The following is a 14979-nucleotide window of genomic DNA, read 5'->3' on the forward strand; positions in this document are numbered from 1 at the left end:
GGCGGAGTCAGTGGTCCCTGCCTGCTTCAAGATGTCTACCATCATCCCTGTACCGAAGAAACCCTCCCCAACATGTCCAAATGACTACAGACCGGTGGCACTCACCTCTGTGGTCATGAAATGTTTCGAGAGGCTGGTCAAGGACCACATTTGTGCCTCCCTCCCCAGTGATATGGACCCTATGCAATTTGCATACAGGACAAACAGGTCCACTGACGACGCGGTCTCCCAGGTACTGCACAGCACTCTCTCCCACATTGACCGTCAGAAGGGGGGCTATGTGAGACTGTTGTTCATTGACTACAGCTCAGCGTTCAACACCATAGTCCCCACCAGACTGGTGGACAAGCTGATCGAGCTGGGTCTGAGCTCCGCCCTGAGCGCCTGGGTACTGGACTTTCTGAGTGAAAGAACCCAGGCGGTCAGGGTGGGGGGTCAGACCTCCAACACCATCACCCTGAGCATCGGGTCCCCCCAGGGCTGTGTTCTAAGCCCCCTGCTGTACTCACTCTACACACACGATTGTGTGGCCAAGTTCAGCTCCAACTCCATAGTGAAGTTCGCAGACGACACAGTGGTGGTGGGGCTGATCTCGGACAACGACGAGAAGGCCTACCGGGAGGAGGTTGAGGTACTGGAACGCTGGTGCCAGGACAACAGCCTGCTCCTGAACATTGGTAAAACCAAGGAGCTGATCGTGGATTATAGGAGAGGACAGCAGGAGACACACACACCACTGATGATTAACGGGGCTACCGTGGACAGGGTGAGCAGCTTTAAGTACCTGGGGGTCCACATCTCAGAGGATCCGACATGGTCAACACACATAGACAGTAGTAAAGAAAGCGAAGCAGCGCCTCTACCACCTGAGACAGTTAAGGAAGTTCAGAGTATCGGGGAAGATACTCCAGTCCTTCTACTCAGGAGCTGTAGAGAGCATCTTGACCGGAAACATCACTGCCTGGTATGGAAACAGCACGGCACAGGACAAGAAGGCCCTACAGAGAGTGGTGCGCTCAGCCGAGCGTACCACGGGTATTGCGCTACCTCCCCTGCAGGCTCTATACAACAAGAGGTGCAAATCCAGAGCCTGCACCCCCACCACCCCAATAACAGCCTGTTCCAGCTGCTGAGGTCAGGCAGACGCCTGCGAACCCCAGCTACTAGGACGGAGAGGCTTAGGCTCAGCTTCTTCCCCCAGGCCATCAGAGCCTTGAACAATGAACATTGAGTGCCACAGAACACTGAACTATACACACACAAGCACACATGAGCACACACACGACACGCACGCTGTGCACGCTCACACACTAGCAGCCACACACGCACACTTATGGCCAAGAGGAAAGGCCTCTTTAAATTAGTATAACAACAGGAACAGTGTATTGCACTACTAAAGCTACCTAGCATGTCCTATATGCTCTGTAAATAACTATGTACAGATACCGAGATGTCACACCATGTTACCTGTTTATTGCACAATGTTTTTTTTTTATTGGATTCTATTATATGTTGTACCGCTGTATTGCACATCGTAGCGGGCAAGACCACCAGCATTTCATTGTATACTTGTATGCCGTGACAAATAAAACTCTTGACTTGATCTTTTCAATTCTGATTTGGGCCACTTTCATTATGGTCCTAAATCAGACACAGGTCAAATTTGTTGCAATGTGACCTCAGTCTCAACAGTTTTTCATGGTACTTTTACATTACTCTAGTCTAGGTTGACATTTGTCCCTATTTTTTTGTTTTACATCCTTCTTCTTTATTGTTCATTTGCACATGCGGGTCAGTTCAGGAGCGTGTGACCAGTTCACACTGGAATCTGATCTTGACCACATAAAACAAACAGCCAAACAAAGCCAGTAAATCTGATCTGAGCAATACATCTAAATTGAGCACTAAGGCCTGCAGTGTGAACGTAGCCATTGAAACGGCTGTTGATTGATTGAACATTTTATTAACAGATTGCAGAATGGGTACAATACAGTACAGCTCAATACACACAATTGTTAAGGGGATGCAGACCAGAGAAATACTTTCGTCTTGTTTACATCAGGGTCCCCCATTTTCAATTCATCATAACATATATGACATACAAATTATTCTATTTAATAATAATTATTATAAATGTCTCTCTCTATATCTCTCTCATTCTTTCTTTCTTTTTCAGGTAAACCTCTATATATCTAGCGTGTGGCATCAAATCAAAGTGTGTGTCACTGTAGGCCGCCTGGGCCCAGTCATTGGAATAACAAAGGAACAACAGACTAAAAACTGGGCCTTTGTTCCAGGTGTGAATTAGTCTAGTGATATTGATCACATTGCATTCTGGGAGGGAGTGTAGTTCTCTTATCAAATAGCTGAATTCACTGAATCCTTTCAAACCCTCCTGCTGCGACTTGGTAAGGATTTTACCAGAATGTTTCATAGGAGGACATCAGCTTGAATTTTACAATTGATGGCTTATTTTGAAGGTATGAACCTGTAGTTTCATATTATGTAAAAAAATTAATAGTGAACATTCTTAGGGAGGAGGAGCTCATGAGCTCAGACTCTAGAGGGTTAAAAGATGTTATAGATAACATTCAGCCACTAGATGTCACACTAGAGCACCCGCATGTAATGTATCCAATCAGGTGCGTTCCACATGGGGACATGGGAAGTAGGGAGGGGATACATGTAAACAACTATATTTTTTAATGATAAATTAATGAATTACTCATGTTTGGAGGTAAGAGCATTACTTTTATTCCACACTTTTAGAAAAGCTCTGGACTATTTTTTTCTTTATTTTTTAACACTTTGAATGCCACCCACAAGTTCTCGTGCCATTACCCCCCAGGTTGAATGCCCACTCACGAGAATATTTGTTTTATTCGTTTTTTTTTATTAGCGATCTGAAAATCATATTGCATCAAGCGAGCCTACCGTTGGAGATCCAGTCACCCCAGGCGCTCAGATGTGAAAAAAGCACCCCCTATCGTCTCCCAGATGGTAAATCACCCTTTTGGATTGGACTCAATGAAAGTGAATGGGAGAAAGGATTTCTGACTCCACATTTTACGTCTCACTCACGCAGCAGCCGGCATCGACCGGCATCACTCCGGAGCCTGAAGAGCAGTGGGGATTATGTTCTACTGATTTTTTCGAATGGTGATCAGGAATTGGAATAATCCATTTGGATACCATCTGATCTCAGGTAAGGAATCTATGTTATCAGTCTTAGGATAATCAGACTCATTGTCACGGATATATAAGCATTTCCCCTATATGTGATATGGCTGTTTTGACTGTAAAAGCCATCAGGAAATAAGAGCAGCGATTATCAGCGCGCGGCACGAGCGTGCGTGCGCACACATAATATTATACTATCGATTATCTAGCATTTATTTGAAAACGATTCATAAATAGGCCGACAAATGACAACGTTCTAGAATATTCCAGTAAAAGGCGATTATCATAGAATGGGTTGTTTTTTCCACGAAAACGAGTGATTTTCAAAATGCTATCAAACGGAAATGAAGCGATATAAAAACAATCTGCTTTGACAATGTTGACTGGAAAATTAGTCTGATAAGCGACGGGCAGATTAGACACATAGCCATAATTTAAAACATAGATTAGGCGATATTAACGTTAACATTGGAGTGGATTTGGGCATTCAAGGGGGTAAAAAAGAAAACACGGACTGGCTCTCAAAGTATTAAGAATTGGTTTAAGTTATGATTTATTTACAACATAAACAAAATGACAACAGACAGACGTGATGAAGACTCTGGATCCAACAGACAGATGTGATGAAGACTCTGGATCCAACAGACAGACGTGATGAAGACTCTGGATCCAACAGACAGACGTGATGAAGACTCTGGATCCAACAGACAGACGTGATGAAGACAAGTTCCAGAGCCCTACACATTCCAGAGTTCAGTCACTTCACCTCTAGAACCAGGGTGTCCAGAGCCCTACACATTCCAGAGTTCAGCCACTTCACCTCTAGAACCAGGGTGTCCAGAGCCCTACACATTCCAGAGTTCAGTCACTTCACCTCTAGAACCAGGGTGTCCAGAGCCCTACACATTACAGAGTTCAGTCACCTCTAGAACCAGGGTGTCCAGAGCCCTACACATTCCAGAGTTCAGTCACCTCTAGAACCAGGGTGTGCAGAGCCCTACACATTACAGAGTTCAGTCACTTCACCTCTAGAACCAGGGTGTCCAGAGCCCTACACATTACAGAGTTCAGTACTTCAGTTTCTGAACCAGGGTGTCCAAAAGGTCCAGAATCTCTCCAAAGTACCCGTCCTCGTCTCCCAGGTTCCTCTCCGTCTGGACCAGCTGCCGGTACTGGTCCCTCAGCGATTCCAGAGAGTTGGCCAGAGAGTAGTCTGAGCGGTACAGGTCCAAACACACCGGAGCCATGGCCAGCAAGGCCCGCAGAGCCTGGGGAGGAGAATAGAGTAACTAATCATCAATGGTCCAATAGGATCGATGCAACGTAAAAAGATCGGTTCATATCGATACTCTTATTTTGAAAATCCAGTGGCAAGTCTCATTACACCCACGCGCAGCTCCGGCAGTAGGATTTGCACGAGATCACCACGCGAGATGTGAAAACAGACCATCTGGCAGCAACAAACGGCCGTGTGTGAAGACGTTACAGCAGGGCTCCAGAGTGCAGCCTATTTGGTCACATTTTGCAACGCAAAATAAGTCGCTGCTTTTTTGTTCGCAACGGGTCCAATGAGTAACATGCTTTGCATCCTCGCCATTCCTGTATGCCCATGTCGCCGTAAAAACCTAAATTAACATTAGCTGCTAGCGCTAACTAAGCTAATTAGCTTGCTCACAGGCACAGAGAAAACAGCGGAGTTCCAATAGTGAGGGAAAGGGGGTGGGGGGGGGGGGGGCTCCCTCTCTCTACGTTCAATGATTTTAAGTACGTTACACTATAAAAACTAACTGGATAGTTGATGATAATAAACATTTAACTTCATTAGCTGAAATATAAAAAAATCATTAAGTCTGCTATAAGCCATTATCCTTTTCTCTGTGTGTGCGTTCGTGTCCCAGACCAGATGAGGTCAGAGGAGTTTGATAGTATTTACTGAGGATGGCCAGATAATGTTGATATTTAAACATAAAAGATATAATACATAATAAATGTATACATGATCATGTAACATAAAACAATTGTTGTAGGAACGGTTTCGGAGAGAGAGGTAGGGAGGGGTTTTAGGTTGTGTGTTGAGTTACAAAAAATGGAACTTAAAAAGTAATTTCAAGTTTCTTTAACCTCTTCCACCCGGAGCCTATTTTCTGAAAATCCGCCTAAAATATATACCTAGGTAAAATGGAATATTGCTCCACTTCTACAAGGTCCATTTGCATATTCTTTGTATCTAGGGACATCTACGGACCTCAGGGAATGTATTCACAGTGTCAGAAATATTGTGTCTATTACTAGGCTTGCTTAAATTGTGATGAAACAAAGGAGAATATGAATTATGATTTTTCTTTGCATCTTTGACAGTGAATAACACCATACTAATAATGACCAAACATTAAAAACTGCCACTGATCTCGTTCAGTACCTTCTTGAGATCATGTGTACAAAAAAAATCTAAGGAAATTAATAAAGGGAAGATGATTAAACAGAAGGTTCTGTAGATACAGTACTGAATTCTCCCATCCGGACCAATGCAATTTGAAATTTTATTATAGAATATAGAATAGGAGGCTTATAAATTACCTTATTATAGCCAATTCGCACATTTATATATATATATATATATATTATCTTTCAAATGCCCGAGTTCAATTTGTATTTAGTATCACCAGGCGTGCATAAGAACAGATAATGAAATATACTGTAATCTACTGTACTTTTTTATTTTCCCCACAGTGCAACCGTTTTGAAACTAATTTCAGATCTAATTGTTCCTACATGTTAACAATAGGGAAGAGAAACTTGAAAGCCTTTCAATATTTGTCAAAAACGTTACCTTTTGTGGCTTATTATCCCGAATATTAACAGTTATTGAAATAATTCATACAGAACTCTGAACCCCATAGATCCCTTCAGGAAGTGTAGTTTGGAAAAATTCCAACGCGGATCGACAGCTACCGATGTCTATTACAAAATGGCAGCAAAAAGACTACAATTCCCATGGTTCAAAATGTCCAAAATGGTCGCCCTCTCGCAATAGACTTGAGCAAATCGAAAAGTTAAATCCATCTAATGACACTTTTAACCCATTGCTAAACTAACGTATTGATGATAATATACATTCTACATGCTGTTGTGACATTTTCATGATGTTAATACGTTTGAAATTAAAATAGCTAATTTTATACAACACTCAGAAAAATATTGATTTATGACCAGATGTCATTTGCGGTCTGCCGATGGACCGCACAGAGGGAATAGGTTAAAGGGGACATGCATTATAAATGGATTTTTTTCTGTGTTTAACATGTTTTTAATAGTAATAGGAGTTAGTATCAATGGGTCTGTGTCGCTAATTATCATATTGACTCATCAGTCTAGTCTAGGGTGACCAGACGTCACGCATTGCATGTGATTGTACAGCATTTCTGTCTCTTTTCATGCGTCACGCAAATTGAGACCATGTCCCGCATGATTGGTTGTCATCCGCACTAACGTCTCCCCCCCCCCCCCCCTCAGTGCAGGTGGAAGATAATCATATTCTTTATTATTGTGCCATTACTGTTCCTGCTCTCATCACTGCAGTGCCAGTGTGAATCCCTGGACTTGTGAGTTGTTTTGGTGAGTTACTTTTCCCCCTTCCCACAGTGTATATATAAAGAACACGATCTAATATAAACATAAAGTAACATATATAGTATACTATAAACATAAAGTAGCCTATACAGGACTATATACAATGTAGACAGTAGCTAAAAAAAAGAGTTTATGTATGAGTGAATGTAAATATAGAGGTAAACGAGAACTTTTAGCAGCATGGTACATAGTAAGTATGAACTAGACAATTCCGCGCGGGGGAAATTGTGAAAGTGTGGGTGACGCCTGTGCACCGCCGGTCAACGGGAGAGGGTCTCTCGCGAGTCTCTATGACAAACGGTTCAAAAGATACAAAAAGGGGGCACGGCCTAATGATCGGGGGAGTGGTCAACACAGACCAATGAAAGAGGATATCCCTACTGAGTGCAATGACACAACCCGCAAGTCGCATAGCACACTATTACACACTATTACACACTATTACACACTTACACTATTACACACTATTATGCTATTACACTATTACACACTATTACACACTATTGCACACTATTACACAATTACACACTATTACACACTATTACCCTATTACACTATTACACACTATTACACACTATTACACTAGCACACTATTGTACTGAGTACAATGGCACAATCCGCAAGTCTCTACGACAAACGGTTCAAGAGATACACTGAGAGGGTGTGGCATAAGGGGTGCGTGGTCTAAGGATCAGGGGAGTGGTCAACATCGACCAATGAAAGAGGATATCCCTACAGAGTACAATGGAACAACCCGCAAGTCTCTACGACAAACGGTTCAAGAGATACACTAAGGGGTGTGGCCTAAGGGGGGGTGATCTAAGGATCGGGGGAGTGGTCAACATCGACCAATGAAAGAGGATATCCCTACTGAGTACAATGACACAACCCGCAAGACAGAGGGCGCTGTCAAGCAATTCAGTACTGCAACACAGATGGTAACTTAAGGGTTAAGTCCATGAGAGGTCATTGGCAGGTCAGCTGTTCCCTTGAGCCATGAGCCACACAGCTGTTAGGCTGATGCAATCATGCATCAGGTGATGCAATCACGAATTACTCTGCATTTTCACTTTTGAATGTATTTCAATGGGGGCAGATGCATGACTGCATTGTCACGATGATTAAAAGCAAACGATAAGAGATGAAGCGTTGTGACGTGCACATGAGCACTTCAAGGAGTAGGTGAAGGGTTGTGTGCGATATTGTGGCATTCCGTCGACAATTGTGGCCTTGGTGGCGATCGGAACAGAAGGGGGGGAAAAGCAAAATAATCTGGATTTTCTAGAGTGGGAATACATTGGAGTCTATGTGGAGGAGAACCTTCAAACAAATAGTCATCAGTTGAGATAGAAATGTCCAATTCCATTAATTTAGGGTAACTTTAGGTTAGTTGTAACGTTAGTTTAGGTTTGTGTTAACGTTAGATAATGTACAAAATAAACGTTTTCCGCTGCTATAGACGTCGCTCTTTTATTTTGAAACCCCCCAGAAAGGAAGTCATTATATTAGCTTTAGTGACCGTCCGGTTCTGTGTTAGCTCCGGTTAGCTCCATGCAGTAGTTAGTATTATATTATCAATACCAGCCATTGGATTACTGTTTTCTAAATTGGGGAGGCTTTTAATCGTCAAGGTAAGAGGATTTGAAGTCATGGTATCCATAAACTTCAATCTGTTCGGATCCTTTGAATGAATGAGAATATTAACAGACACGGCTTCACGTTAAAATCACTGACTGCGCCCAGAGACGAGTGGTTAGGCCAAAAATAGTTCAGAGTATATGTGACTCGACGTGACCAAACCCGATTTGATCCGGTGAGAAACAAGTGCCAGAAAAGGAACAATTGTCTTGCTCTTCAGAAAATCGAAATAAATCGAAATCTGTTTTTTTTTACATCTTTGAAATGTCAATAATGTGTTCTCTTATTTGCTCTTATTTGCAAACTTAAATACAACTTGTAAATGAGGTAATTATTGTTATATAGTTCGACAGTATTGTCTCTCAATACTGTGGAAAAACTACAGGTGAGGGGATTTACGTGTGGGTCTGTCAGCTTAACAGGTACTTAAGAGGTGTTGAAACACACACAGCCAAACGCTCTCCTTTCTTAGCAGGGAGAAGAACAATGTTTATACACTTTATCTTAATGTTATAAGTTATAGCAACGCAACAAACGCAGTGTCCTGTCCATATAAAAAAGATTAAAAAAAAAACGCGAGTCCGCGCGGGTGATTGTCATTAAATTAAACAACATTAAAACACATTTAGAATGTCACGAATTTGATGAGCGAACGAATTTAATTCGAGTGAATTTATTGCAACCTAATGGTATAAGAAGTAAATTCATTCAATAGGGAAACTCAAAGAAAATAACAAACAAGTTATTATTATTATAAGACGCGTTGGTTGTTGTTGTAGACGAACGCGCGCTGGCAATTCATTTGATGACAAGACAAACGTCTTTCTGGGTCTGCATCCCCTTAACAATTGTGTGTATTGAGCTGTACTGTATTATTGCAACTTGGCTTGAATCCGCAGCAATAAGCCAGATAAACAAAATTGTATTAACGCGCCTCGTTAAATCCTCCGCCGTTTCCTCTCTCTCAGTGCTCCACTGTCCGGCTGGCTGCTCTGCCTGTCTGTCTGGCTACTCTGATCCAATCACATTCAGCGTTTCTCCCCCCCACCCACAGTCTGCGAATCAGAGCAGAGTAGGGCGGGTTTTCACGGAATGGAAAGTCTCTTTGCTTGTGAAGAGTGGCAGAAACCTTTCACTACCACACTACAGAAGGTTAACCCTTTCACTGCCACACTACAGAAGGTTAACTTGATTGATTGATAACTTTATTAACAGATTGCAGAATGGGTACAATACAGTACAGCTCAATACACACAATTGTTAAGGGGATGCAGACCAGAGAAAGACTTTCATCTTGTTTACATCAGGATCCCCCATTTTCAATTCATCATAGAAAATAATGTTATGAATGCCCGAAAACATTTGTGATGTCACAGTATGATGTCATAATCAAACATTCTAGAACATTTGTGTATCTATTCAACAATTATCTCACAGCTACAGAAGGTTAACCCTTTCACTGCCACACTACAGAAGGTTAACCTTTAAATCTAAACATCTAAATGCTTATTGATGTAGCCTTTCCTTCAGCCAATACCTTGACCCCCAACATTACATGGCTTATGTGAGGCTTCCAACAAACCTTTCACTACCACACTACAGACGGTTAACCCTTTCACTACCACACTACAGAAGGTTAACCTTTCCTTATAATACATTTACATTTAGTAATTTAGCTTTTAGACTTACAAGGCCAATACTTCAACTGCCACAACAACTTGCCACAAGACAGAGTCATTGCCATAACAAAAGAGCCTGATGCAAGGTGTTAATGTCCCCAGAGAGAGGGGGGCCATGGAATACAATGCATTCTGGGTAGGGTTGTAGTTGATTAAATCACAGGTGTGAACCTCTCCACAAGTTCGAAGACCATTCATCTCTGAATGCGTTTACTGATATCTCCATGATTCATAGGATGTAGCTTGAAAAATATCCCACCAAAATGTTCAAGTGATGGCTTATTTTTAAGGTATGAATCTGTACTTTCACAATATGTAAAAAAAAAAAAAAATGAAGATCCCTCAACATGACCCTGAAGTCCATACCTGGTCACATATTTGCTTAGAAAACGTAATTGTCGAATTCAATAATTTTGTATTTCTCCATGTGGTAAATACACAGGTCACAACATGTTTACAGGAACGTTTTGGAGTTGTATTTGGATTGTATTTTGTGACTGTAGGACTCTGTAGGGAACGTCAGGCTATTGCACCGCCCCACTTCCAGTGATGAAGCTAAGCTACGCTAACAGAGCTACTGTTTCCAAAGCTAAATGCACGCACAGAGACAAAAAAGGTATGTATCTTCTTGTCTAACTCCAGGGAAGATGTTAAATAAGCTAATTTCCCAAAATGTTGGAGTTTTCCTTTAACACCCATTAGAGACTAAAGGAAAATAAAACAAATGAATAAGGGCAAAACATATTAGGCTTGTGGTCATTTTAATGAGGACAGTGGTGGATGAGCCTTGATGGAGGGGACAGGGACAGTCCACCAAAACAAGGGGGGGGGCTGCGCTGGGGGGGGGGGTCCCACATTGTCCCTCACAAACATACCATTTGTCCCACATTTGGTTTATTGGGATCTGGTCACCCTAGTCTCGAGTTCACGAGATCCTCCCTCACTCAACTAAGCTGTTCTGATTTGACCCGCTCCCTTGACGTGAATAGGGTACTGATCTGCATAACTAACGCCCCCTCTATAGCGCACAGTGAAACCCGACACTTCCTCAAACGCCCCCCCCCCCCCCCCCCCCCCCCCCCACACACACCTTCTCTCTCCAGTCATGCTCAAAAGACTCCAGTAGCTCAGGAACCAGACTGCACCACCCCCCCTCCAACAGCTCCGGCTGCAGGGACACTCTGGAGTACTGATGCAAGCGCTCCTTGTAGGCGGAGTCAGGGATGATGTCCAAGCCTGTCTGGGAAATTAACTCCTGAGGAGGAGAGAGGAGAGGAGAGAGGAGGGTAGAGGAGAGGAGAGAGGAGAGAGGAGAGGAGAGATGAGGGTAGAGGAGAGGAGAGAGGAGAGAGGAGGGTAGAGGAGAGAGAAGAGAGAGGAGAGAAGAGAGGAGAGATGAGGGTAGAGGAGAGAAAGAAGAGGATATGAGAGAGGAGGGTAGAGGAGAGGAGAGGAGAGAGGAGAGGAGAGATGAGGGTAGAGGAGAGGAGAGAGGAGAGGAGAGAGAAGAGAGAGGAGAGGGGGTAGAGGAGAGAGAGGAGAGATGAGGGTAGAGGAGAGAAAGAAGAGGATATGAGAGAGGAGGGTAGAGGAGGGTAGAGGAGAGGAGAGAGGAGGGTAGAGGAGAGGAGAGATGAGGGTAGAGGAGAGAACATAGGAGAGGAGAGATGAGGGTAGAGGAGGAGAGGAGGGTAGAGGAGAGAACAGAGGAGAGGAGATGAGGGTAGAGGAGAGGAGAGAGGAGAACAGAGGAGAGGAGAGAACAGAGGAAAGGAGAGATGAGGGTAGAGGAGATAACAGAGGAGAGGAGATGAGAGATGAGGGTAGAGGAGAGAACAGAGATGAGGGTAGGAGAGAACAGAGGAGAGGAGAGATGAGGGTAGGAGAGAACAGAGGAGAGAACAGAGGAGGAGAGAGGAGATAACAGAGGAGAGGAGAGATGAGGGTAGAGGAGAGAACAGAGGAGAGGAGAGAGGAGGGTAGAGAACGGAGGAGAGAACAGAGGAGAGGAGAGAACAGAGGAGAGGAGAGAACAGAGGAGAGGAGAGAGGAGGGTAGAGGAGAGAACAGAGGAGAGAGGAGAGAACAGAGGAGAGGAGAGGGGAGGAGAGAACAGAGGAGAGGAGAGGGGAGGAGAGAACAGAGGAGAGGAGAGGGGAGGAGAGAACAGAGGAGAGATGAGGGTAGAGGAGAGAATAGAGGAGAGGAGAGATGAGGGTAGAGGAGAGGAGAGAGGAGGGTAGGAGAGAACAGAGGAGACAACAGAGGAGAGGAGAGATGAGAGAACAGAGGAGGGTAGAGGAGAGAAAGAAGAGAGAGAGGAATTCTTCAGTTCACCAGGCAAGGATCCAGAGCAAGTGAGACCATGGTTAGTGGCGTTAACACTTTGAATGCCCATCACGAGATATCTCGGGTTATCAGCCCGCCCCCTGAATGCCCATCACGAGAATTCTCGTTTTATTTTTTTTATTAGCGATCTGAATTCATATTTCATCAACCGAGTCTACCGTTGGTAAATCAGCACCACCAGGCGCTCAGATGTGAAAATAGCGCCCCCCTATAGTCTCCCAGATGGTAATGCACCCTTTTGGATTGGACTCAATGAAAATGGATGAGAAAAAAAAAACTCTGGAATACACATTTTACTTCTCACGCATGTAACCGGAGCCAATCAGATTCATTGTGGACCCTCAGCACAGCGTGTAATATGTGTTTTACAGTATACGCGTTGGATCAATAAAATGATCGATTTTTGGAATGGCGATCAGGAATTGGAATAATCCATTTGGATACCATCTGATCTCAGGTAAGGAATCTATTTTACCAGTCTCAGGATAATCAGACCTGTTTTCACGGAGATATAAGCTTTTCCCCTATATGTGATATGGCTGTTTGACTGTGCGAGCGATCAGGAACTAAGAGAATCGATTTTCAGCTCGCGGCACCAGCGTGCATACGTACACATATACTATCGATAATCTAGCGTTTATTTGAAAACTATTCATAAATAGGCCGACAAATGACAACGTTCTAGAATATTACAGTACAGGGCGTTTATCACGGATTCTTTTTTTCCCCCTTGAAAACGAGGGCTTTTCAAAATGCTATAAAACGGAAATGAACCGATAAAAAAACAATCCGCTTCGACAATGTTGACTGGAAAATGAGTTATTGATAAGCGACGGGCAGATTAGACACATAGCCATAATTTAAAACATAGATTAGGCGATATTAATGCTAACATTGAAGTGGATGGTGGGCATTCAAGCACTAAATGTGCGCCCCCTGCTGGGCACTGAAAGTGTTAAAGAGCACATCACAACTTAATAAACAATAACAATAAAGTTTAGTCTCATCCGTACCTTTTCGTTGATCATATCATAAAGCAGGGTGACAATACGGACACGCAGAGCCCCGCCCCCTTCTGCTCTGAACAGCTCCGATAGGACCTGCAGCCCACCATGTGACAGGAAGTGACTTTGAGCGTAGGGGAAGTGACGCAACAAGGATGCCACGGCAAACAGCACCTAGTTGGAGGAGAGACGGTAACCGTTAGAATAGCCCACTGGCCTCAGAATGTACCTCAGAGTACCTTTGTGTATCTGTGTATATCTGCACCTTCTTTTTGACACTGAGTGGTCGCGTTGTGGCCAGTACTGTTAACAGCCTCTGGAGGGCGCCATTCTCTGCTGCCTCCACCTGAACCACCGGGTTACTGGGGATCAAAAGGTCAAAGTATTATTACCTGAACCATTAATTACTGCGTCTATAATTTCCGCAGCCGCATTTCTGGCAGACGTTTCTGGTCATGTGACATGTGCGCCAAATAGCGTGACGAGCTGTGTCTTTGCCCATTTCCACGTCAAACAGCCTGCAAACTACCTGGCGTTCTATCGCCATGCCCTAAGACAAACTCTAACCTTAACCAACTTCGAAAGAGTGCCTAAGCTTAACCGTCGCAAGAACTTGCCTAACCTTAACCAACTTCGAAGATTGCCTAACCTTAACCAGTGTAGAAACTGACGTCGGCCAATCAGAGAGCGTCTGCCAGAAATGCGGCTACGGAAAGTATACAGGCTTAATTACTGGGTCAAAGGAGTATTACCTGAACCACAGGTTCCTGGGGTCAAAGGTCAAATGATTATTACCAGATCCATTGATTTTAAAGCTTTATTTATTCAATAAGGACAATTGAGGTCACCCTCATTTTCAATGTCGTCGAGACTTTACATACATTTCAATGCATGCATTTTTACAATACAGGCCTGTACACTGCGATGATATGATCGCAAATTGCCCCCTAATTTGGTCCGTGCGAGTTTAAAATAATATCTGGGGGCAAGCTTGCGAGTGGTAATTTCAACCCTTCATTCGCATTTCACTCCTAAATTAATCCATACAAATTGTAGTAAAACATTAGCCTACAACCAGGGCTGTACAGTGCAATATAATGTTGCGGTTGTAATTTCATTAGACAGACCAGTGCGGACCTTTAATAACATGCAATTTAATTGACACGAGCAATGAGCTAACGGTAGCTTCTAACCAAGGTTACCATTAGGATTATGCTAAGCTAACTAGCGATCTCTGCTAACCCTGGAAAACGGTCAAAGCGGACTCCACAAGACTAGTTCCATGCCATCTCCGTGTGTCTCCATCTCTTCCTGTTTACATTCGAGAGTGACGTCACCACCTACGGCAGCTTAGTCAGTGTCAGTGTGTGTGTCAGTGTGTGTGTCAGTGTGTGTGTCAGTGTGTGTGTCAGTGTGTGTGTCAGTGTGTGTGTCAGTGTGTGTGTCAGTGTGTGTGTCAGTGTGTGTGTCAGTGTGTGTGTCTCTCTCTCTCTCTCTCT

The 14979-nt window shown here is 43.5% G+C and overlaps 1 protein-coding gene across 1 annotated transcript in view; it reads right to left on the reverse strand.

Moving 5' to 3' along the window:
* Positions 1-1523: 1523 nt before the first annotated feature.
* The window catches only part of sil1 (SIL1 nucleotide exchange factor), a 40588-nt gene continuing 27132 nt past the window's right edge, over positions 1524-14979 (reverse strand). Inside the window, exons 9-12 of the mRNA XM_084330863.1 lie at positions 13746-13842; positions 13490-13654; positions 11218-11382; positions 1524-4448 (exon numbers count right to left, since the gene is read on the reverse strand). Of these exons, the coding sequence (XP_084186989.1) occupies positions 4248-4448; positions 11218-11382; positions 13490-13654; positions 13746-13842 (628 nt within the window). The 3' untranslated portion in view covers positions 1524-4247. The remainder of the gene's footprint in view (positions 4449-11217; positions 11383-13489; positions 13655-13745; positions 13843-14979) is intronic.

Source organism: Notolepis coatsorum, assembly GCF_963971535.1.
Source record: "Notolepis coatsorum genome assembly, chromosome: 15".
Classification (NCBI taxonomy): domain Eukaryota; kingdom Metazoa; phylum Chordata; class Actinopteri; order Aulopiformes; family Paralepididae; genus Notolepis; species Notolepis coatsorum.